The sequence below is a fragment of the Numenius arquata genome, chromosome 1, assembly GCF_964106895.1.
Source record: "Numenius arquata chromosome 1, bNumArq3.hap1.1, whole genome shotgun sequence".
Lineage (NCBI taxonomy): Eukaryota > Metazoa > Chordata > Aves > Charadriiformes > Scolopacidae > Numenius > Numenius arquata.
In genome coordinates this window covers 44711791-44737658 of record NC_133576.1, presented here as the reverse complement: position 1 = coordinate 44737658, position 25868 = coordinate 44711791, and the positions used below count along the sequence as shown (strand labels likewise).

Sequence of the window (25868 nt, the reverse complement as noted above, 5' to 3'; positions counted from 1 at the left end):
TGTGGAGTTTCTACAAATCCAGAACTCAGCAGGGGCTCTGCTGTACCAGGCAATGTAAGTTACAGTAGTGGCAAAAGCTTCCAAAAGTGACCAATGAGGTTCACACTCCTCAGATTTTGGGGACCTTCCTTCCAAAACCCTTTTTTCTGAAACCTGATTGTATTCTCCCAAATAGAGCAGACCTGGGAGAAACAAACCACTCCATGTGCTAGATGCTGACTACCAAAGGTCCAACAACTAATTGCTGAACCTTGACCAGAGGTTTTGGGAAAAAATACAAAGAGCCATTTGAGAAAAGGATGAGGCTGCAGTGCCGGTTACAACACCTCCCTGGCAAGGATGGTGTAAGATACTGTTATGCCCCACTTGCCCACCCAGACCAAGGCAATATTATTGACCCCTCAATTGCCCCAGTGCAACAGTTTGCATGTCCATTGGACGCCCTCAGTTAGAAGGAACATATGTAAATGTGTCTTGGATAATTTTGTGTTTTGGGTTTAGGTGATGCAGTGTGACACTTGCCCCAGGAGTCCGTGCAATGGCCGAGACACAGGGCAGGAAGGGTTTGGGAGGCGCAGGGCTCTGCCCTGGGGAGGGCAGCCACCCAAGGATGGTGCAGGTCCCCAAGTGCTCTTCCAGCCCTGCTTTCTCCGAGCTGCTTGTTGCTGTCCTTGCTGCACCCCCTCCTATTCGGGACGATTTGCATGACTCAGCCAGGGATGAGTAGGAAAATGAATGTCATCATTTTGATCCAGTTAAAAATAATTTGTCTGGTGCTTTTTCTCTATTCCCCATTCCCTCCCCCCCTTTTTTTTTTCTTCTTTTTTTCTTGAGAACCATTAGCACATATTTAGGAAGGCAAATTGTCCCCCGAGTTAAATTAGCACCTGATCAAATGTGCGCAAAGTGCTAATTGCACTTTGCAAGCAAACACAACTGAAAACAAGCTTTTAAGGCTCCAGCAAGCAGGCATGAAAATTGAGGCCATCCCAAAGAAAGGGGAGCCTTTTCAGACAGCTGACTGCAGTATTACTCAGTGATAAAAGTCAAACCACTTCACCTTGAACAAAGGGAGCAGACGGGTTGTCATTTCTAAATAAGTATATCGGCCACCTCTTTCGGCCCATGCTCTCCGCTTCCACATAGGACAAAATTCTTCTTGAAGAGAGAAGGAGGTCCATATGTTCGGCCCCAGGCGTTAGGCACATGTATTTCTCATGGCCCAAGTAAGATCAGGGAGCACTTCCTCGAGGAACGACGCCTGTTGCTTCTTGCATGCTCGCTCTCCCATTTCTGGTGGTCTCAGCAGGAGGTGTGCGGCAGGAGCTATGGGGAGGGCACAGGGAACAGCAGCGTAGCCAGTCCTCAGGCAAGAACCTGCAGGGATGCCTCCAAAAGATAACAGGAGAAACTGCTAGGACCCTCCTATGCTCAGTCTCCAGCATGTCTGCATTTATTTAAAGAAGGTAACCAGCTGTGGCTTTCTGAGGAGAAGGGTATCAAAACTTCCAGATGAGAGCCTCCTTTGAAGGTGTAGCATGTGTGGCAAAGGTGGGCCCATCCAGTTTAGGGGGCACATGTTGCCACTGGGGACTACAGAGAGGCACCCAGAGACAGGAGAGCTGAAGGCTGCTGGTCCCAGAGGCATGGGGCACCCCGAAAGCCAACCGGGCTGGGTGTGCCATTCGTTTGGGAAAGAGGGGCAGGAGATCCCAGGCACCGCAGCGAGCAGCTGTGGCCTCGTTGGGTTTCACTAAGACAGAAACTGCTCAAAAGTTGCTGTTTCTTTTCTCCTTCTCGTACTCCTTCTAACAAACTGTAATTTTACCTTGAGGGGAAAAAAGAGCAACAGAAACCTTGGGAATTTTAAATCAAATAACGATGGAAAAATGTTGTTTAGATTGCAAAGCCAAACACTCTGAAGGCAGGCAGGGTGTAGGCTGCCTGCACAGCCTCCTCCTATGCACACTTTATGAAACAGACTTATTTCTATGAGTACCTATGATTTTTTCCCATCTCTAAATGTCTAGGATACACGTTCAAAGGGCTAAAGTTTGTGGTCATTCAGGCAAGCGTAGATTTGGCATGTCCCACTATTAGCATTCCGTATTAGCATCTTTGCCTTAACATCATTTTGTGCGTATCACACCTCCCTTTCCAGCAGGAACAGCCAAAGCCTCCCTTTTGTTTATTAAAGCATGAAACTAAAATGGTCTTGTTAGCCAGCTGGGACGTAAGCAGCCTCTTCACTGATACTGGTGGCCATCTTTATGGCAGTTCGTCTACACAAATGGATTGATACTTATGCATATTTTTTTTCATCCTTTCTCCTAATTTGCTTGCTTCAATAATTAGCCAAATGATGTTAGTACTTCTCCCCCTCCAAGTAATCTTCACTTTTGTGCATGAAGCATACTAATTTGCCAGAAAGCTACACGGCATTTACATGTTTTTCCATCTAATTTGGCAGCATGGGTGCTTAAAGCAGGTGTGATGCTAATAAGGCAACTTGAGCAATCAGCCCAGGTAGAGATTTGTGGATTGCTCAAGAATTTGTTTGGAGAGTCTTTGCATGTCTGCACTCAGCACTAATTATAGTTGGGAGAGGGGGGAAGGAGGGAAGCTGAGTGAGTAAAATGGGCCAGTAGGAAGGCCGTGGCATTTGGTTTTTCTGAGAGCCTTTGAACAGACGGTGCCTGCGCCTGAACATCTCCTCCAGGACTGTGCTCAGGAGTGGAGGTGTTTCCAGGGAGAACGGAGGTTGCATGAGTTCTTTCTACCTCCTGCTTTTGTTGCTGAGCAGAGCACGCAGATAAACAGGGCCAGCGATGGAAGAGCAGGGAAAGCTACCACTGCGAGTTTTGGCACCTGCAGTCCTGTAGACCTGTGTTTTTCCTGGCCCCCACAGACATTGCTATTTACCTTGTTAAAACCCTAACCACATAGGTCTTGCAGGAGTTCCTAGAACTTGAAAGTGGTGAGGCCAGCAGCAGGTCTTGCTCCACTCCAGCAGTCAGTGGATGAGTGCCGAATCAGTGTGATGAGGTTGAACCAGGCTCAGCCCTCCTGGGTCACCTCAGCACACCACTGTTCTTCAGCTTCCCCCAGCTTGGAGCACCCGGCCCCTCTGTGCCTCCCCCTCATTCTCCCCCTCCTGTTCACCCCACTGAGCTGTTTGGCCCTGCAGACGTATGACCCATGGTCTGGGATCAACCTGGGATTTATCCCAGGGGAGGCACACGTGCTGCTTCCCTGGGCTGAGAGCCCGGGTTCAGGAGCTGCTGCAGCGTGCCACCCAACCCATTAGTAACAGCAGCCTTTGGGCAGGCAGGGATGTCAGGGTGCCTAGGTAAATTAAAATCTATTCAGCCTTTGCTGTCACATCAGCTCCTGCTCTGCTTCTCCCTCAGATCCTGTTGGCATTGGAGCATTTAAACTAATAGATACCTTGCAGAAGTTTCCCATAAGCAAAACTTCAGAGTGCTCTAGGCAGAAACTGCATTTCTTAGGTTAAAAGGATTGATTTTCCCCCTCAACTCCATTATTATTGTTGTTGTTGCCGTTTATAACATTACTTATACTATTACTATAACTATTATTATTAGTAGTATTTTTTCTTCCATCTATGTGCTATGAGTTGAGGAACCATTTGAGGATAACTCCTGCCTGCCTTTTGTCACCCCAGGCACTACAGAGCTAGGATTCTATGTTTTGTGATGGAGCAACCCATCTCAGGACATGGAAACGAGTTTTGAAGATGGTCCCATTGTGTGGATCTGAATATACCTGTCTATTGACATCGGTGGTTGCATCTGACTCAGGCCTGAGTTACCCAAATGACCTCTGTCATTATAATACTAATAAGGTGTATCAAAACCCTGGACTGCAATCCTGCCTTGAACTGCAGTGTTCGCTGTCTGGATCTACCAGCACCATATATCAGACATTAGCAGAGAAAATCTGAGGAATTAGTTGCTTTCAGACACCTGCTGGGGAAACACAGCTCATGTCAAACCCTTTTTGCACATCGGAAGATGCTCCCATCCTGTATAAAGGTGTGGAGCAGTGGGGCACTCTCACTCTTGTCTCTCTGTTCTCTTTTGGACCAGAGCAATGACCCCAAATCTCCTAGAAAGGGACTTTTTTCCATGGGATTTCTGGCTTGATGGCAAGCAGGGATAACTGGGTGTTTCACTGACAACTCCTTCCCCTCGGGCCGTCTCCCAGGCTGTGCTGGATCAGGGTGAAGGTCAACCTGGAGGCAAGGGAGGGTGCTGCAGCCCTCGTGTCCCACACTGCCAGCCCTGCAGAGGCTCCCACTGCTCCCAGCACTATTCCAAGATTAAATCTTACTTGACTTAAATTTCCTTCCACTGCAAACATTTCCTTGAATTAATAATTTCTCAACAATAGATAATCAAAACACTTGCCAGTATTTTATTTTTAAATAAGCCAGGTGAGGGTCAAAAGCAGATAGAAAACAGACTGATTAATGAAATGGGGTGCTGGGGTTTTTTTTAATTTTCAACAGACGGAAAAGCAATTAATTTTCAGTCTGATTCTGTTGTTTTGATTTATTCTTCATGGGAATCCTTATAAAGGCTTCCAGCTAGTTGTGGCCCCAGTTAAAAGCACGGCTGGGAAGACGGCCACAGCCTGGTTCACTGCAGGAGGGCCAGCACAGTTCCCTGGGGAGGATGAGAGAGGATGAGATGTGTCAGCTAGTTGAAGCAAAGCAGGAACCCTCATTTGTTTCAAATACCTTCTTCAAACAAGTAAGAGGATTCTGGGTAGGGACACAATTAAAAGGAATCTCTTTCTCCCTCAAGGAAGCCAAATCCTGAGGACTTTTGCCTCTATCTGGGCAAAACTTTCCCACGATGCCTTGAAAGGTTTGCGTTAGCATAGGGTAGGCAGAAGGTCTGGCAGAGTCCTGGGGCTTGGGGCTCTGGCCCCGCTCCAGCAGTATGCCGGTGCCCAGCCTGCACAGCGACTCCAGAGCCACGTGGCAGATGCCCACAGCGGAGGGTGGCCCATCCTTGGCTTTATACTGGGAGCTGGGGATTGACTGGGAGCCATCAGCCTTCACTTGCAATTGTATAAGCGCTTAGGGCGGGGTGAGGTTCCCAACATTTCACTTGGGAAGCCCCAGATGCATATATTTTGCCTGCTTTGATTTTGGTGGGCAATAAGGAGCCTAACTATTTCTAACCAGGGGTGTTTTTAAACTGGAAATATTTCTGCCTGGTTGTTGCAGCCAGACATACTGTCACCCAGCTCAACGGTACCGAGAGCGCATGGCGAGCAGGGGCTGCCTTGCTTCTTCAAAAATCATCTCACCATAACTTCTGCCCCTCTTCAGAGAAAAAACAAGCCCTGCTCTTAGTCTGGTTAAACTCACTGACCTTAACTGAGCTGACCTTGCCCGTGACCTTGAGCCAGAGGAATCTCCAGGCTCTCCCACGTGATATTTGTGCCCATAAACACCTGGATTAAGTGACCCGTGCCAAACACGAAACAACAGCAACGTAGTTTGCTCAGCACTCACCCGTGGCCACCTACTACAGCCCTTCCCAAGCAAGAAGGAGGTGGTGTCAACAGGTGACCACCTGTGGCCACGTCGGGAGATTTCAGCAGTGCCAGTCGTGGATGACCAGGGCCAGAAACAGCTGGTGGCATGTCCCCAAGGACCTGGGTCCTCCCTCCATGGGTGGCTCAAGAAGCACTTGCTGCTCACAGCTTTCAGTGGTTGGTGACAGGAGCTGGGTTTGTGCTCCAGAGCCAGGGTCAGCGCTGTTTTTCTTTTCCAAAGAGCACGCACGCACTCGCTGTTGAGTTGTCACAGATTTGCAGCACCAGGAATTAGGGGCATTTTTTTTAATGCAAACACAATGTTATCTCATTACGTGTGCTCTCAGGGCACCACAGCATGAGGAAAGCAATGAAAACATCTCTCCCCTTAGGGCAAGGCGATTTTCTAACTGGGACAAGAAAAGAGTTGTCCTGGGCCAAAGCCAGGCAGAAGGGATTGCTGGCCAAGAGAGAAGTTTTAGTCCTCTAAAGTCTCTCCAAAATCCCACTGGCAAAGCTGAGTTACACCATTGAGAAGTAAACATCCTCATTTTAAGACGAGCTGCAGCAACCAAAGCTGTACAAAACACAGGCAATGGGCACTGGGATTTGGCACGCATCCCTTGCATTCCACTTTGTCTCCATCAACAACAGTTATAGACCTCTAGCCTGGCTTGACCCAAGGTAATATTGCTTTCCTAAGATCCAGAGAGTTTTCTTAAACTTGGCCCAGACTCATGTGATTCTCACCTCAGGCTTACTTAACCTTTGGTAAGGTTAAGGAACTCCAAGGATAGTAACGAGACCTGAAACTTGGAATTACTATATAAAGGCTCAAAACTGAAATGAAATCTTCAGCCTGTCCACTGGAAGACTCCCATCAAGACCTAAAGCTACACTGTGGAAACACACTAAATAAAATCTTGCCTATGCTAAAGGCACAATGTGGATGAATGACCTGTGCCGTTTTGAAAAAATGAATATATTTTATCCTTCTAGATTGCAACACAGGAATATGTTTTTTCCTATCAGAGAAAAGCATCCTACTGTTTATTTTAGTTGGCAGATTTGCTGCCAGAAAGGAAATGAGAATATTATCTCTAATGAGTCTTCTCATAATGGCAATTTTCTAAAAGAGGTACCAATTCTAGGTTTGTGTCAATAGTCCCTCATCTGCAAGCCATGGAATAAATCTCCCAAGCCTACTACAGTAGGCTTGGCAGCCTCACTTCTCCAGAGCCAATGTGATAATGTCTTGACAGAGCAGCAATTCCTACTTTAACAGCGATATAGATTCTTCCCACATGTGTACAAATACAATTATGCCTACATTGTGCCTCTGGTCTCCTCTGAACCAAACACTCTAACCCACATTTCTCTTCCCCATTTATCTGCTGATTCTTCACCACATTTGGTCTGCCCACCATTTAAAATGCAGCCTCATGGGGGTGACATCCTGCCTCATTTCTTTGGAGGCTCCTCATTTTAAGTCATTTGACCCATGTCTGCCAAAGCTATTTGAGGGAATTAAAGCAACATCTCAGGAGGTCTCTCTGGCATCTGTGGGAGGCATGAAGCCACAATGTCCCTCACCACATCTACAAGTGGGCCAAAGAGTCCACCTGCCTCCTGGATCTTGGCAGCAGTTGGGTGAATAAAGCCCTGATCAAACAGTCCTCTGGTTTTCAGGCTTCACCGAACTAGGATTCATCTTCTTTTAAGCCTGCTTCCAAGTGTGACTGAGATGTGTCAAAAGTCTTTGATCCTTGCACCATGTGGCAGGTGAGCTGAAAAAGCAAGAACAGTCTGCAAACTAATCTCACTGCTTTGAGTTTGTGTTTGGTAAGATTTTTGCAAAATCATCTTTGTGGCTGGTCTTTGCACAAAGAAGTTGTGTTGAACTGAATGTCTAATTGGTTCAGCTGGTCTAGATTCGATCACTCGGGGCCACTTTTCTCCATTTCTGAAGTGTATGTGTGTTAAAAAATTAAGAAATCCTTGGGGCATACTCAGAAACTTGGAGGTCCTACATATCCTCGTATGGAGAATGTTGTTTAGAATGTGGCAACGCTGCTGCTGACAAAGGTGTGCAGCTGAATATGGCAGGATTTTGACAGACCACTGAAATAGAAAGTTCAGCCGTGGCGTACATACTGAGCATGCATTACTCTAGCTTGTTTATCCCAGCATGCAAAGACCCGGGCAATCTATCAAGAAGCCAAGAGCATCTGAAACCTTTGCCGGATGCCCTTCAGCAGGACTTCAAAAACAAGCTCTCCTAGTCAAGGACGTGCTGGTTAAATATACCCCCAGGGAACAATTAATTCCTGTGCCCTGGCATTGACTGCAAAACCAGGAGATACTTTGAGTTATCCTGTGGTGGCAGGATCCAGAAGTCCCTCCAAGAGCACAAATGTTTCCCATTCTCCCTTCGACAAAACTCCCCATGGACAAGGGGTCCCAGTCGTGTGTTCAGCTGCGTTTGCACTCAGTTTCCAATTTGCTGTTTGCTTCCTTGAAGAGGACTGTGGTCAGTCTAATCCAGTTTTTCCCAGTTCCCCCCTCTTCTCTGCCTTGGGAAACTGTGGGTTTGTGTCCATGTCATCACTTAGAAAATGTCGAGCTAGCCTCAGTCCAAAGCTTTCCTATGGAAATCTGTGCTTTAAGCTTTGAAGGAAAAAAAGATTCAAGTAAAAACTGGAAACTCAGACCCAGGCTCTCCATAGGAATGGGAATCACAGACAAAGGGGCTGCTGAATACTTCCACAATGGCCCAAGCACTCGAGATCCACGCTTGTAAATGTTGCACTGGCATATGGGACTATGCACATCAATGCAGCAGTGAATTTCTTGTACTTCACCATAAGCCTATAAAACGAGTGAGCCAAAACTGAAGGTTTGTGGAGGTTCACAGATCTTTCAGTCAAGGTCAAGTCTCAAGCAAACCTGAGCCAACACCTTTCACTTGGAAAGTGCCGGGTAACCTTAGACTCTTGATAGAACTAACAACACAGAGGGGTTATGAGTCCAAATCCATCAAGTTGCTTTGAGACCCTTTCAAGACCAGAAGAGTGTGTCCAACCACATTTCCAAGTCCAGACTTGTTTCTTTGCTGTAGAAAATAATGCTGCAATATGAGTAAAAATGCAACAAAGTTCTTCAATGCCAGATCTGTTAAGAGGGGAAGAATGATTTCTTTCAAAACAAAATGAAGTCACTCCCTCATACTGTCATACCCACATAAGCTTAAGCACTGAGAAATGTGTATCCTCCTGATCTGGCCAGGATTCCTCATGCTGGCACAGAAGACCAGGAACACTGGCTGCCATTCCTCACCGAGTCCCCTGAGTGACACTGTCCAGGTTCAGATATGCTTTTTTACTTGTCAGGAGCTGACAATGATAATTCTCTCCATCCTGCCACACCTCTCTATGAGTCATCAGGTTTTTGTCTCCTGAGTCCTTTGTCTCCTGATCTGGGCATTCTGAGAAGCTGCCCCTAGATGTACTTCTCAAAGACCTGCTAGCCCAGATGCCATCAACAACTACCATCCCTCCTGTCCCTCTCCTGCCAGTTACTCCTTTTGGAGTTTTGCATACCAATCTTCCCATTCATTCTCCTTCCATACCAATCTTCACATTTCTAGCAAAACTTTCTCTACCGCTATATGGGCTCCTCATGCATGTGCACACCTTTCAGCTGAGCTCCAGGATGCTACAAAGGGGGAAAACCCAGCTCTCATTCAATCACTGGAAGGGTTCAAGGGGCTCAGATGAGAAGCTAAGTATACTTCAGCCCAGTCCTCCAGCAGGTCTTCTAAACTCAGTTCTTCCTGAGCACAAAGTGGGTGCTTTGGAAAAGATTCACCTGCTCAGATGTAGACACCTGCAATTAAATACCTTCTTCTGAGCTTGCTCCCTAGCCAATGGACATAGCCCATTCTGGGAGCAATACCTCTCTTTCTGATGGAGATGGCCGAGATGATGGGTTAGATGGAGTGTGCCCATGGAGTGGCTATTTTTTTCCATTGTCTGCCCAGGGAGAAAAGGACAGTGAGCTCAGACTGAGATGTCTACTCTGTAGACCTCTGAAGTTAGGTGAGATGAATCCTATCCCTGCAGCCCAGAGAAGAGCAAGCAATGGGGGTGGGAAATGCATGGGTGGTGGGGCTTGCCATTCACAACCTAATCCCAAGCCCTTTCTCAGCTGCACATTGCACATGCAGTTTGAGCTTCCCCACACTTCCTACAAACTTCCTAAAAAGCGTGAGCAACCCAAAAGCAGGTTTCCCAGGATTCTTCTTCTGCAGACTTCTCCCAGAGTTTTCATGTCGCAAGCATCCTTCTCCTGCCAAGCTGCTGGGGTGCTGGCAAGGCCCTTGAGCTGGTCTGCCGTCCCCCTGTAGTGCAGTAGAATTTGTGGCTTTTGATCTTTTGCCCTATGGATCTACGTGGCTCAAGGATGGTCAGGAAGTGCTTTGTGGTCTAGGGTGCATTGAGGCATGGGAAGAAAATGTTCTGTGAACCCTGGTGGGCAGGACAGCCTTCTGTGTGGTTGCTCGTAACAGTAAGGGACTGGATGGGGAGACTCAGGTGGTCACTTCCCCACCGATGTTACTAAGTGCATCTGTAGGACAGGTAGGTCAGCAGCTTGGCAGCCTCTAGTTTACCTACTGACGTGCAACTACCTTCTGATTTTTGCCTGTGGCTCTGATTCTTAAAGGACAAGCGAGGGAAATCTCACGTTACTGCTGGCCTCCTCTAAGCATGGGGGAGTTTTGTTGCCAAGCAAGAACAAACTGCAAGCAGAGTAAATGTACAACCAGGGTGCAAGGGGAGCGCTGAACACCAGCCAGCGTGTCACTGGCAGCCGGTAAGTTTGTGGGCTTGGGAAGGACATTGCTTGGAAATGTTACAGAAGACCTTGATGACTCCAGACATTCTGGTGCGTGCGTGCACAACGGCTACCTCAGTAACAGGTGTTAAAAAGTCCTGGCTCACTCAGGAATAGGCTTTGCCACCCTCCCTTTCCCTATAAATTTCTATTCTCGGCATGGTGGCAATAAATAACCCCCTTGTCATGCACCATGGGCACACCAAGTACTCAAACAGGGCCATCCTTTGGAAGGAAGGGGTTATTTTCAGCAGCGGATTTTAGCTGAAAAGGGGAAGCTCTGAATAGAGGCCCTGGCATTTTGCAGGGCTTAGTTGAATTGTTCGTGCCCGCTGGTTCCCACAGTCATCCCGGAGCGGTGGTGTCACTGTGTCCACACGAACGAGGGTAAAGTGATAGTTTGATTAATGTCAGCAGTCCGGCACTGGTGAAGTCGCAGTCTTTGCTCTTTCCTCAGCTGAAAAACGATACGGCTTTGTCGCTCTTCAGCAGTCTGCAGGGACGCATCCTGAGAACCGGCTGAGCCCAGTGACTTGGTGAGGGGAAAGAAATGGGGGATGTGTGTGGGAAACTGCTTATTGTTTTGAGAGAGAGATACTGTCTCAAAGATGAAAGAAAAAGGAAGAGCCAGATGCCTTGTATGGTTAATGGCAAGTACAATTTTAGTCTGACAGGCATATCAAAATGGCCCTCTAAAAAATCACCAGATCAGTCTCTCCTCCTCCTAGAGGGGACGTGTTTCTCGGTTTCCAGTTGCAACCTGAACGTATTTCTTCCATATTAGAGGCTTTAATAAACCACACTGTCTCCAGGGTTATTTTCTTGCCTTGATTCAGTGGGGATTAACATGAGGCCAGTTGCTATTCACCATCCTCCTATTTTCCATGGCTCCTGTACACCACTACCCCATATGTTTCTGGAGGGAAGGTTTTCCACTTTCCGTATGGTGTCCTACAGCCTAGTCTGCACTGCGGTGTCCCTGTCCTGGCAGGTATGGCAGGTATGGTCCCACCATGGGTACACCATGAACCCTTGGAGCACTCACAGGCAGCTGGAGCCTTGGCTGCACTAGCAGTCAGGCTTTTTGTGTGAGCTTTGGTCTGACAGAAGTGCTCTGGGGACCTGCAGAGACATGGCAAGGACTGGGCCTGGCCAGGGCTCTGCACAAGGGCAGATACATGGCTACAGCTAGCCTTGCCTCCTGGACCTGGCAGCGATTTATGAGTGATCTGCTGCATAGGCACAAAGCGGTCATGTGTGGGGAGAATCTGAGTTCTTCATGGGCAAGAGGGGCTGCAAGACCATGGGTTTCCCCTGGAGATGCAACTCTAGTTGCTACCAATGCAGTGGAGTGGAAATGCATTGTGTATACATGTAGGCATATGCAAGCTATCTCTATCACTTCTTTGGCATTCCCACTGCATGTGTACAACGTACAGATCAGTGCCTTCCATTATGCACACCAGATGCATCTGTTCCTTGCTTGCCATCTCTCCTTCCCAGCTCAGAAGGAAAGGCTCTAGCCTTTGGAAAGCACTGCTGCCAAATTCGTCCTGCAGAGGAGCTGCCCCAGGGGTACAACATCAGGAATTAATGCCGCCAGGTGAGCAGAAGCAAGCCACTGGAGGCCAGCTGGAAGCTGGCTGCAGAAGAGAGGTGATGCGGAGGCAGAGTGAGAGCTGGAGTGAGGCTGTACCAATTTGGGTGCTGGGCAGTAGTAGGGACCGGTGGATGGATCAAAAGGCAGTGGCCTTTAGGGGGAAGACACTGGCCAGAAGGAAAGTTCAAAGGGAACACAGTAAAAAAACCCCCGAGTTTCTCTGGAGCAGTGAAAGTTGGTACTTTGCTGTGGAGCACGTAGAACGTAATAGTAAAAATAGTGGCTGTACCCTCTCTTGGTGCTCTTGGTTCTCTGCAGGGGCCCAGCTAATGCCCCTAGGTAGCATCGCTGTAGCCTCATCTACAAACCCAGCCCGAAGTCAGGCCCTGGGCCCTTCCCTTGGAGTGGTTAGGGGGCTTTCCACCTATGCACAACTTTTGTCTTCTCCCATGAGGCCTCTTCTCAACTGCCTCATGCAGGGAATAGTTTGGGGCTTCCCAGGGAGTCTCTGAATTGCTAGCTACAGGGACTTTCCTCAGGAGCTTTTTCTCCCCACCAGGACCCGTCTGAAATTTTGTCCACCCTGTATAAACAGGTGCTACCAAAAAGCTGACTATAATGAGAGTAACAACACTCACACTTTTTCCAGGGGCACTCACCCACCTGGTCCAAAATCCTAGGAAAGCCACCCTCCAGACACAGATGTGCCTGGCTCACGAGGGCATTGCAAACCCCTGCAAGCATCGCCAGCTGGCATTGATGTCGGGGCCCCGTTGGTGCTAATTAAGCTAATGGAGGAACTTCAGCTCAGTTCATCTTTTTCCTTAATATCCTCCTGGGTGCTGGTAACCAAACAGCTGTTCCCCATCTTCCTGGGCACTGGATACCCTTGGCAAGAGCTAACTCGCAGACTCATCCTGTAAAAGAAGATGCCAGGAGCCCTCTTCCTGCCCATGTGCTTGCTCATGCAACTCCTCTTCTGTGTCTCCACTGGCTTCCTAAAACTTATCACGCTTAAGCTTTGGTCCCTACTGTTGGGGGGCTCAATAATTACCTCTCTCCATCTCGACTCTGCCCACGCAGGGCTTGTGCAGCTGCCTGAGCTCCTGTAATCTCTCTGCATGGAGCCACCTGAGCAGAAGCAGTTTCTGTACCCGGCGCTTCCAGGCTTAAGGCAACCCCATGTACGTGAAGAGTTTTCTCTCCAGCACCCGTATATTGCATATCTACAGAACACTTTTTAATGTAAAAAATTAGACGTAATTTTCACACTTATAATAAGAAGTAATGCAGAAGTCATACTGATCTCTTTTCCCCTCTGTATTCTCCAGACTTTCATCTTCTCTTTCCTTAAGTTCTATCAGAGAAGTGAGCTAGAGATTAAACCAAATTTTTGCTGCTGTTGCACGGTCTCCTAATCCTGCTTCCATTTAATGGCAGACACCTTGTGTTACCTGAGTGCTGACAGTGCCTGTGGACCCCTGGAAGGGCTGCAGCGTAGGCATTGCACAGGAAAATTTTGGCAGCTGATGTAGCAAATCTTGCTGCTGCCACTGGCCCCCTGTGTGCCACCCTGTCCTTTGCAGAGACAAGCATTGCAGACTGGAGGGCACAGCAGTTGGAAAGGAGTCATGTCTAACCCACCATAACAACCATGGTCAAGGCTCATCTCTCAAAGCCCTCACTGACTTGTAGGCTGGCTTTGGTGCTTAAAACCCCCTCTAATTTTTCCGGCTCTGCTAGCAGATATAATGAAAAATATTCCCTCTGTCTACAAATCTTTGACCTGGCCGTGTCCTGAGACATCGCAGCTACAGCAAAATATGCTGGAGACCTCAGCATCTGGTTGTCTTCCAAGGTAAAGAGAGCATTTCATCTCAGACGCTTGAGAAACGTGAATTCACGCCTGATTTATTGGGGGACATCATTCTGTGGTGCAAACACGCAGTGAGTAGCTCCTCTGTGCCCCAAGCACTGTGGGAGTCAGAGGGAAAAGGGTTTTCACCATAGTGACTGCTCACCTCGGACTGACTCCCTCTTGCCGAAGCATCCCTGTGTACAAACCCCTCCAGCAACAGCTGGCGATGAAAGGCCTGCGCATATGAAGCCACAAATGCTATGGATATACATTTTTTCCTTCCATTCATGCTGGCTTTTACATTTACAGGTAAAATGCTGTCAGACTCTGCTGTCTTGTTTTTTTGGTTTGGGTTTTTTTTTTTTTTTAAATCTCTCGCTTAAATGATTGCATTACAGGACAAGGCTACCTTCTGTGATTTGCCAGGCACGAATTTGAATGAGAATCTTAAATGACAGTTAAGCCCTCATCAGTGGCAGACTCCGAGCATCAGCTGCAGGGAGGGAGAGCAGTACAGTCCAGCTGCACAACGATGGCACGTTGATTTCTGTTATACTCTGCTGGAGAGCGTTTACAAGTATTTCAGATGCTAAGGTGACTCCTGCACTTTATCTTATCAAAGTAGAAACCAGATGAAAAATGCATATAGCCTGTGTCATGTATTTTTTTTTTTTTTTTAAGTTTGTGTTACTGATCCATAAACACGTTGATCTATACTTTAGCTGGAGACTTTGTCTCTGAGTTATCTGTCTGCTCCCCAGGAGAGAAGGTGGAGTGTGGCTGGGCTGCCTTTTCTGAGGAAGATGGAAATCTTCATTATAACCAACTTCATGGGTTCATCCATCGGCACGATTTCTTGTTTGGATCTTCCATGCATCCCAGTCCATATCTCACTTATTCCATGCTCCCTTTCTTAGTAAGTTAAAATGTTAGGGCATTAGTAGCGCCTGGAAGAGAAAAGCCAGCCTAGCAAGCTGCCAGTCACCTCTAGTGGGTACTGCTAGAGAAACTACTGCCTAGCAAAAAACGGTGAACAATCACTTGTTTTTACAAAATCCTTTCCCAGACTCTGTTGCATCACCCTGCCATTGCTAATTAACTTCATTGTATTCCATTTTCTCTGTGTAGATGCGACAGGGTATTTGTTTTGCATTAAATTCAGGTGAGCCTTTGAGCTGACGTTGAAAATCAATGAGAAGCAGAAATCATCAGGAGAAGCTAAAATGTTACAGAGGCAGAATGAGCCTGTTGGGCTTCCTGGCTTCAGTCCCATGAACAGGGTCATATATTCTGGAGTCGTGAACTTTACAAGGGAAATAATGACATATCCAGAGATTGAAACAAAGCTATGTATAGCTTTTCTTACCCCTATGGCCAGCTGAAGCAAATAAATAAGTCAGACATTTTGCATTACTGTTTTGTGGACTGTTTGGGAGTTGTTCATAAATTGTTGGAAAAGAAAGGTCAGGCTCTTAATGAATGCTTTGGAAAATCAGCATCTTTGGGATGGATTTGACACGCTTTGTTTACAGTGTGAGACAGTTCAACATACAAATCCTCTGAAACGTCCAAGGAGCCTTCCAGCAAAACCAGCGGAGACAAGGCTAGACAACCCAAATATTTCTCCTTAAGTAAAAACAAACAACAACAAAAGAAGCAGGAAATTAAGCCCCAGACCTTCCTTAGTCAGCACCAAAAACTATGAAGCAGCCTTCTTTCAAAGTTCTTTATAGCTCACCTCTGAGCTCTGGTGACAGACTCCTGGGTGAGTTATCTTAATATAAACAGCATCGGAGCCAAATGGCGCTCTGGTATGAGACCCCAGGATCATGCAAGGGATAAGGGTGGACAAAAAGAGACCCCTTTGTACCAGAGCTTCCTGCATGGCAATGGCCTGCACGTGGGGAGAGCAAAACAGTTTGGGGGGCATCTCCCCTCCCAGCTTCCCATTGTTTCCACCCCAGTGGCTTAGTGGCAGGGTGACCCGGCACACCTCATCCTCTGGGCACTGGCACAGCTCAGCATGTCAAAGGTGGGAGAGAGGCTTCGGCTCTAAGCAACCTCTCCAGTGGAAAAAAAAAAAACAAAACAAAAACAAAAAAAAACCACCCGACGTTGCAATCAGCAATTTGGAGGGGAGACAGTACTGCATTAAGTCCTGGGGCGAGGGGCTGACATCAGCCTGAGTGGGTGGAAAACCGAGACAGTGCGGACAATGGTGCTGCTCCGCTTCCTTTGGAGCACATTGTCAAAGAAAAAAAGGCAAAAGAAAACTGAAAAAAGAACTGCTGGGGGGAAACAAAGAAAAAGAAAAAAAAAGAAGAAAAAAAAAACAATCTCTGGAGGAACATATAGGAGACGCTTCAGAAAAATACCAAGCGTGACCTTTCGGTTGGGTGTTTCCTTCCAAGCAGGGGAGGCCACTCAGTCCCAAAGACGATGGGCTGCTGCCACCTCCCGGCGACCCCGCAGCCGTCGCTGAGCGGAGCCGAGCGGAGCTGGGTACCGGCCTCCCCGCCGGGACCTGCCCGGAGCGGAGCCGCTGGTACCGGGCAGGCAAGGAAGGAGAGCATCAGCCCGCCGAGGAAGGACCGAGATGCAAGGCCAGCGCCGCTTGTTTGAAAGAAAGCTGGAATGGTTGGTTGAGTATGTAAAAGTCCTTTGGTACGGCATCTCTGAGCACAGCATTTAAGGCAAGGAAATAAAATATTCTGCAATAAAATAGGTGCAAATATTCTGCCAGCTGTGCATGGGTTTGTGTATGCTGAAATAACTTGTGTTCGGGTAACTATAACTTACTACACCGACGTCTTTAAAGGCAGAGCAGAGAGTCTGATATAAGCTGTGTGCCTTTCCCCCTGACAGGAGGCTAATGAAATGATCACCCAACTATGAAAAGCTCACAGAGAAAGCACTGCAAGCAGAGCATGGAAATTCCCTTTTTCTCAACAGAGACCTGACTGCCAGCTGGGTTGTTGGTTTCCCTGGGATCTACCAGTCCACCCCACGCAATGGCATGCTGTCTAGGTCCATGTCTTCGAGAGGTCTCATGCTGAACTGACTCCGCACAGGGCTTCCCTACCTCTGGACCCTCACACAGACCAAGGAACCATCCCAAAATAGCTCCAGCAAGCTATGGCAGCGCACTCTGGAAGCAGAGAGCGCTTCAAGGAGGAGAGTCCCTGCACTGGTCCCCCAGGGCCTTGCTGATCAGCCTCTGCTTATACCCCAGGGGCAGCTGTGTCTCTCACCCGGCCCCAAAGCAGCCGATTGACATGTACTGGCTGGTGGTCCTTGGACCACTCAATTAATGTCACTGTGGTTTGGGTAGATCACCTCTTTGCATGCTGTGGTTAGAGAGCAGGCAACGGGCACAGCAGGAAGCACTGCTCTTTTGTGTCAGGATTTCAAAGAGCTCCTGTGCTAAAGCCCCCGTCCTCTCCTTGCCTGGCCAAGGAGATACATCTATAGCTGTGTGCTCTGCAGCATGCTGGAGGTGGCAGATGCCCTGCTGGGTGTGCCAGACATCTGTAGGCAGTGGCCGACAGCTCTCCCAGCCACCCTGAGCTGGTGGGTGGTGTGTCCCCCTGACCCTGCCCCCTCCCACAGTGGCAACCCCATGATTTACAGCTCAGCACAGTAGCCGTGGTGGCAGCACCTGCTGGCACCCTGTCCCCACAGCAGCCTGGGCAAACTTGAGCTGCGAAAGGGCAAGATGGGCAGGATATCAGGCAGAGCCACATGATGATGTGTAGTGGCTGGCAGGGATTTCCCCAGCAGCGCAGGGTTTTGCTGAGCCCCTGCCCAGATGTCAGCGCCTCTAGTGAGGGAGGGCAGCTCCTCCAGGCCAGGCTGATCCCACCTTTCTGGAGTAGAGGGATGATTTTCTGAAGAGTTCAGGGCCTTCATGGTTTGTGGTAGGTCTCTACAAGGCAACTGGAGGATGGCCTTTGGGTTGGGGGCAAGTCTCCTGAGTTTTGGTGAGTTACAGCACGCCATCATCTTTCCTTAGCATCTCCGACTGAGATTTCATTTTTACCCGGCTTGTGCTGCACTCTAAGATAATGCCATGAACATCTCTGCCATGTTCCAACCTCACATTTTTCCATTAAAGTGCCAGTTAATTGCAAGCTAGGCACCAGCCACGTAACCTGGCTCCAGTCCTGCTGCGTGGGCTCGTGCACGAACCCGACTGCACTTCCCCTGGGAAAAGCCCTGCAGCTGGATCGGGAGCTGGGAAAGGAGGGACTCGGTAATTACCTGCTCTTCTCACGTGAGCTGGTGGTTTTTCGAGCCAATCCTGACCACAGGTCACGCCAGAGGGACGAAGTCCAGGTTCGGCGGGGCAGAATCCACATCATCGCAGTCTCTTCTGGCTGTGTTTCCCAAATTTACGTGCCTGACACAGCAGCAATAAACCGCAGAGCTGTGCCCAGTGTATCAGTCTTACATGCTTTTGAGAGAATACTGGGGGATTCTGGGGTGTATTTGGAGCCCTTTTTTGCTGCCAATGGGGACAGTTACTGCTTTTTTAACCTCAGATGATAGAGACCTATGTGGCAGAGCCCAAGTGTTGATGACGATGCCAAGGAGATGAAAGGTTATAATGGCTGCATGCAACAGAATTTGCTTTAAAGAGAAAAAAAAAAAAAAAAAGAAAAATGCTGGTAAACTTTCATATTTTTATTCTACTCCTGAGCTTTACGTAACTTGCAAATTAATCAGAAACCAAGAAATGCCAGAGTTGTGCAACCCCCGTTGGGTCCATGTGCCTGCTAGCCTTGTGCCCCGGGTTTCTGTCTCCCTGGGGAGATGCTGAAACACGGGGCAAAGGGAGCCCTGCCAGAGCGCAGGAAAGGCTGCCACCCTGTGGGGACATGGCTTTGCCGGGAAACCCCTCCCTCTCTCCCGGGCTGTCCTTCTGCCAGAAGCCAGGGGACAGAAGTCCAAAGCAATTAGATAAAGCGGGGGCGAGAGGGGGGAGTCAAATCTCAGCAATCTGCTGATTGCGCGAGCCCTTGCACAGAAGGCTGTGGGAACTCTGTGTGCCTTCTCCTACAAAGGATGAGGAGGGTCCTCCTTATTACCCTGCCAAGAGGGGTGACAAGGTTGAGAGCTCTGGCCTAAGATGCTCAGGGACAGCTTCCTGGCTGGAGGCCTTCAGATTGGATCCTGCCAGCCCTTGTTCCCAGCTTTTTCTTGGAGAAAATGGGATCCTGGCAGAGGTGACATACCCTGCCCAAGCAGCGCCCAAGGAGGGGAGAGGGCAGGTACTGCACCAGGAGCTGCTGCTGTCTCCCACGTCGCTGCCACCACCACTGGGTCACTGGGGCCTGTGGGAGGAGGGCGAGTTGCTCAGAGGGGGATGCATGCCCCTGGACCACTGTCTGATGCTTCCCCCTCAGGACCCTTTAACAATTTCTCTGGAGGGGAAGCTAAAGTCGTTTCTGTTTTGCTGTAGGCAGGCAGGTTAGCACTCTGAGTGGAAACAGAACCCCCGGTTACAAGCCACCCTACACCAAACTTCCCAGACACTGGAAGGCGCCATTGTTGCCCTGTGGGTAGGGTTCTCCACTGCTTTTCCCTCCTTGATAAAACCATCCACTGAATTTCTAACCAAGAAGCTTCCAAGAAATTTTGTTAATCCTTGAAGAGTATTAGGAACACCTTATTAACAAGTGAATTTGTGCAGAAAGCTGTGATGAAGCTCCCTCTTGAAACCGTGATCATAGGTTATGAATGACAAGACTTTCTTTAAATGAAAGTTAATCTCAGGAAAGGGAAACTAATTTTTGCAGTATCAAGCGCACAGAAGAGGAGGATGAGGAGTACCCCAGAGTGATGTGTCTGGGAAGACTTTGGGGTGAAAAATGTGAAATATTTTGAGTGACACATAGACACTGGTGAGCAAGGAGGTGTTGTTGCCCATGCTCAAGCTCTTCTGTGGACCAGCAAACCCCTTGGAGCCAGAAGAGCTCTGGGCTTGAGGACAGTCAGGGGAGCTTTCAGTGACACATCCCCCCTCCTACAAGAAACACCACCAGCCACCCTGCACGTCCCTGCACAGAGGCTTTTAGCAGCCGTGCATGTTTTTAATTAGCTGATGGATTGCAGAGGGCTTTAAAATCAGGCCTTCCCAGAGCAGCAAGACAGTCGAGGTCTAGTGTCCCCAGGATTTGACCCAAAAGCGAGGGGCTGCACGGGTCCTTTGGTACCCGCTGTATTGCAGCACCAGAGCTGCTGCCCCCCCTGCACGGCTGCTGGCTTGCCCCAAACCTGCCTGGATTTCCTATCATCAACACTTTCGCTTTCTGCCATCCAGACAGAAAAAGGGGCCCGAAAATGGTTCAAATGTCATTTAATGGGACAGACAGACAGACACACTGCTCAAACACCTGCAGGTAATGTCTGCACACAGATTACGCTCAAAATATATTTCCCTATTTTTACACCTCTGAGAGGTTTGAATGGGGGCTAAACGTTTGGGGCTGGGTTTGGGGTTTTTTTTTTTCTCACAGCCGAGTTTGTGTCAGGAAGGTGAGAGATGTCAGCGCACAGTGGGGAGGCACCATGGCTCCACCTGGGACATGCCTCCGAGGGGACAGGAGCGGAGGCCAGGGGCTGTTAGCATCAGGCAAAGCAGTGAGAGGCAGCTGCTGTAAAAATGCCCTTTCCCTGCCATAGTAATGGCTCCCTCCTGGTACAAAATTGCCATTTCCCCAAACGCGCTTATTCACACCTTTTCCCTGCAGGTGAAAACGCAACAGGCTGCACATTTTTTTTTGGTAGATAGCTTTGGGATTGCCCCATAATTAATCTCAGTAAAAAAAAAAACGGTTTAAAATAGTGTCAGGTGCTGAGGGGATTCCTCGCTTTCTAATTACCAGACAGTAATCTCCTTCCCTTCCCTCTCGCCCCTGCTTCTGCGGTGCTTCCCCCCTCCTGCAGCCGTGCCGCTCTTCCTGGCTGTCCTCTGGCCACCCTGTTCCTGGTGGGCTCTGCCACCGTTGCTGTGATATGGGTCCCAATAATGCTCCCAGCACCCTTGGCCTCGGGGGGTTCAGGCAGGGGTCAGGGCTGAGCCCCAGGGCACATTACTTTCCCCAGATAAGGGGTGATGTACTTGCTCCTGGCCCTCTGGGGTTTGGCCTAGATGTGGTGGAAGAAAGTGCCTTTTAATTTTAAAAGGCCTAGAGCTTCTTTGTTTATGGCTCATATTAATATTTAAACCATGCCATGAGAAAAAAAAAACAAAACTAAAACCCCTGCATATATTTTCTCTCTTTTTCACAGCTAACCAGCAGCAAAGGGGAGAAGGTTGGTGGGTTCGTCTCTTTGGCAGAGCAAACACTCTTTCTCCAGGTGTCCTCACCTCCCAATGAGGGCATGGACCTGTGCTCTTTCCTGGAAAGGATGCGCTTGTTTTGTTGTTGCCCTGCCTTGTTTTGTAGGCGTGATCTGAGAGCACCCAGAAACATGCCAATTGAGACAAACTTGTTTGCTCCTGGGGAAGCAGTGACCTTAGGAGCCAAGGTGGATCTCAAAAGCTCCACTTCATGTTGCAGGTCTTGGATGTGAAGATCTTTACCAAGAGGAAAAACACTTACTGTCTGAACTGATTTTACCTATGGGATTAATTATGGGGATATGGGGTTATCAGTGATGCTATGCTTTTCCTAAACACCCTGGATCTCCACAGAATCATAGAATGGTTAGAGTTGGAAGGGACCTTAAAGGTCATTGAGTTCCAACCCCCCTGCCCTAGGCAGGGACACCTCCCACATCCATCTGTGTGTGGAAAGCTATTTGAGTCAAGCATGAGTGCTAAACGTTCAGTCTTGAGCGCGCTCACACCTCTGCAGGCCTGGGAGCCATGGATTTCATGTGTGGCAATGGCAGGGGGAGCTAGTACCTACGCCCTACCCACTCTGCCATCAAACAGCTTTAATCATTCATTTCGGATAAAACCCTTCACATCATATCACGCAAATGAGGTCTGCGTTGCCATCTTTACTGACGCAACAACCCTAAGAAATGGCATGGTTGTTGAATTTTGTTCTTTGTTTGATCCTTTTGTTTTGCTTGCATGAAGGATGACAGGAACATGAACCAAAGGGCAAGCCACCATCGCAAAGTGTACTCCCAGCGGTGGAAAGCTCTTCCTCCAAGCTGCGTTCGGCACCGCGTTTAACCTTTCGACTTCAAAAGCCTTAGAAAGGAACAAACGAAACCCCCAAAGCCAATTGCGTGTTTCCTATATCTCTTTATTGACCGCCACTGACCGTCGTCTTAGGTGGAGTGCCAGATACCAGTGGAAGAGGTGGAGCTACCCTAGAATTACAGCGAGAGGAAGGGAGACGGGGTGTTACACATGGGTTGGGGAGACCTGGCTGGGGATGTGAAGCCTCTGCACAGCCGCGAGCCACCCCCTCTCTCCCCTGAGGGCCTACTAAGACAGTGGAAAGACGTGCTTGTCCTCGTGTCAGTTGTCCCTAAGGGAAGTGACAGGGTAGTGGTGTGAACAGATAGACTTAAACACTTTGCTGCTGGAAAAAAAAAAAAAAACAAAACAGGTTGCAACCCCCGAAGGTAAGATGTTGTTATTATTTCTCCTGCGGTTGCGAGGAACCCGTGGCACGCTCATTGCATGTACGCAGGATCTCCGGTGTGGGGCTTGGCTCTGTTGCTTTTATTATTTTTTTTTTTAAACTCTGCGTGGGGTAGAGCAAGTCTGCAGGGCTTTTGCCCTGCTCCAAGCCTCGCCTCAAGACTCGGAGCACCAGGAGCCAGCGTGAACTCGTTGCACTCCCTCCTACCTGGTGGTGGTTATGGACTACAGCACCGGACGAAGACCCTGTCAGCAAGTACAACAGCGTGGCAGCACGTGCCATCCATGCCACCCCCACAGCACAGCTCTTCAAAGTCCACCAGCTGCTCACCCAGCCCCTCGGCCCATCCAAGGGAAAGGGGACCAAAAAAAAAAATAACCAAAAGAAACAAAGGGAGGGAAAGGGTAGGGGGGAAACCAACAAAATAAACCCCTCTAGATATTCACTGATATCTCTGCAATGGCTCTGGGAATGAGACCTGCAGACGGTGGCAGCCTGTGTACCGCAGTGGCAGGCGGGCTTAGGAGGAAGGGGCGGAGGTGGGCTTCTCCTCCCGGGACACGGGGATGGGCCTCTCGCTGTGGCTGGCGTCCATGTTGGTGGGGACCTTGGGGCCCGAGAAGGTCAGCATGCCGTCGTTGGACAGGGAGCAGGTGATGGCAGCCTGGTCCACGTTGGCGGGCAGGCGGTACCGGCGGTGAAATTCACGGGAGATGTAGCCGTGGTCATCCTGAGAGGCAGTGGGGAAAGGAAGGCCCATCAGAAACTCCCTGGCATCATGCCGTGCCTCCCTCCATCCCATCCCATGGCTCCGTCAGAGGTGGGTCCATGCTCACCCTGGCTTATCATGACGCTGTACTGCCAGTAACACCGAGTACATCTCTGCTTTTTATCCTATTTAACAGGTTTGTTGGGGCAAGTGTCCCCACGTGATGCCCCTGAAGCTGCAAGAGCGGAGCAGAGTAGCAGGGTGTGATTTTGGCCGTATTATAGATTGGGATCTGATCTGGACGGGGGCTCTGCTGTGGCCTCCGATTTCAAAGGATGCTTGGAGAGAAAGCCTGGGGTTCTGCGAAGGTAAAAGCAATGCGTGTGTGTCTGCCCATGTATTTCCTTACTAGGAAGCAACGCTGTGTCAGCCAAAGTACACAGTTCTGGTCTCCTCTTTTTTTTTGGCCAAAAGAATGAGAAATGTAATTTTTTCTTTAAGTCAGCTGTAAAAACGGCTGCTGTCTTCCTCTGGAAAAAATATCTATATTAAAAAATACATACTGTTTCCAGGCTAGAGCTTTGTCTGGCCAAAAAAGTGTATGAAAAGAATTAAACCCCTGCTGGTATAATTCACTTTTCGACCCCCACAGATATTTCCATGACATATGTGTTAAAAGTTTCCAAGCCTGAGGCACTCGGTTGTTTTTCTTTTGTTCTGTTTGCTCTTGCTTTTCTCTCCCAGATCAGCATACGAAAACTCTGTTTTTACTAACAATTCTGGCTTATGAAAACTCAGCCATGCTTCAGTAGCACCAGATGATGTTCTTTGTCTGGTCCAGTGTTATTAGTGAACAATGGACATCATCATCTGATGGTTATGGAAGATGTTGATTGAAAATAAACAAAAGAGGAGTGGATTAGCTTGTTATTGTCAGATATCAGGTTGGGGCTCTTAAGGGAATAGGCCATGCCAATAATGACAATTGATAAATAACTCCTTCTTCTGATATTTTTTTTTTTCCTTCAGCTGAGGACTGTTGGAAAGAAAGAAAATGGAGCTCAACCCCCCCAGTTGCTTCACCATCACTTCTACTTACCTGTCTTTCACTGTGCTTGCCATGGATTTCCACAAAGTCATCGATAATCTTCACACTCAGGTCTTCGGGAGAGAAGTGTTTTACATCCAGCATGATTGTAAACTTGTCCCGGTCAGACCTCACCTGAAACAAACATTGTTAGACAGTAAGACCCGAGCTCTAAGCAGGGAGGTGGTGCCAGTGTCACAGCAGCTTAAAAGCCAGAGAAGGAGTGGTCTGGCACGGCACGGTATTCCCTCCTGTCACTACAGGCATCATCGGGGAACTTCCTTTCCCATTGCAGGGACCCAGGGACACTGGGAGGCTGCAGTAGGCATCTGCGCCATTGCTACTGCTCCAGGGAGAGGCATCACTTCTCGCCGCTATTCTTGCGTTGGGGACCCCTTTGCACTCAGCGATCTGGCAGATGCACCGGGCATTTGTGCTCAGCAGTAAAAGGGGATGGAAACTAGTGTAATGTTCTCTGATAGCATACATTTAGTTCGTTCAGTGATTTATAGTTTCCTTGTGGTCTTAGCTCTGGGAGGAAGCCAGTAGGAGAGGGCTAGGAAAAGCACCGGTCCCTGAGCTTCAGACGAGACCCCCCATGGCTACACGCTCCTTCTAACACTCTGCCTTCCAAGAATTGCTCCTGGGTCCTCCAGTGTGGGCTTGCAAAAACCACTGGGCTCCTGAGGTGGAGAAGGAGGCCGGAAGAAGCTACCCCTCGCCAGGGTCCTCTCCCACACTGAGCTGCCCTTGCGGGCACTTACTTTGGGAGCAGCCTGGCTCTTCCCTCACCATATGGCCGGCGGGAGCCAGGGCAGGAAAAGCAGCCTTTTACATGTCGGAAACAACCATCAGGAGCCCAAACAGTTTCCGATTCTTGACGGGAAGCCTTCTGCCCAGCAAGGGTTTCCCTCCATGCCCAAGAGGTCCTCCTCATCCCTTCATACCCCAACACAGGGCTACAGCCACCAAACCCCACCGGCTAGCCGCAGGTTGAGGAGAGTGGAGGGGAGGCATAAAGAAGGAAAAGAAGGAAAAGGAGAAGAAGAAGCTGAAGGGCCCTTACCTCTGAAATGCCCGACTCCAGCACACTGCGGAAGAGGGACTGCCTGTAGTAGGGGCTGATAGTGGAAGAGAACAAAGGCAGGAGATCGTACTCGAAGAGACCCTCTCCGAAAAACTGGTCGAACAAACGGCTTGGAATGAGGGGTCCCAGAGCACGCTTGAACCAGGGGTGCTGGATGGTAATGTCCATGCTTGCTGCTGCTGCGACCTGTGGCTGCGAGGGGAGACAGAGATGCCTTGGCTGGACTGCGCAGTGCAGCCCCAGGGAAGCTCCCCCTATATATACCGGTCTTGCAGAATGAAGGCATTAGCGGGATTTCTCTGGAAAGACATGATCTCATGATGGAGGCAACGTGGTCAGCAGAAATGCGGGACTGACCTGGAAACGACAGTCTGGTTGGAATCGGTGCCAGATCTGCCGGAGGGATGATGCCAGGCAGCAGGCTGTGAGACACGGGGCGCCCGTGCCCAGGGGT

The 25868-nt window shown here is 49.1% G+C and overlaps 1 protein-coding gene across 1 annotated transcript; it reads right to left on the bottom strand.

Moving 5' to 3' along the window:
- Positions 1-23051: 23051 nt before the first annotated feature.
- Positions 23052-25582, bottom strand: CRYAA (crystallin alpha A). The gene is made up of 3 exons (XM_074151490.1): positions 25394-25582; positions 24340-24462; positions 23052-23261 (listed from the first exon to the last, which is right to left on the bottom strand). Exons 1-3 carry the CDS (start codon positions 25580-25582, stop codon positions 23052-23054), a joined length of 522 nt encoding a protein of 173 aa, XP_074007591.1.
- Between the last annotated feature and the right edge of the window lie 286 nt (positions 25583-25868).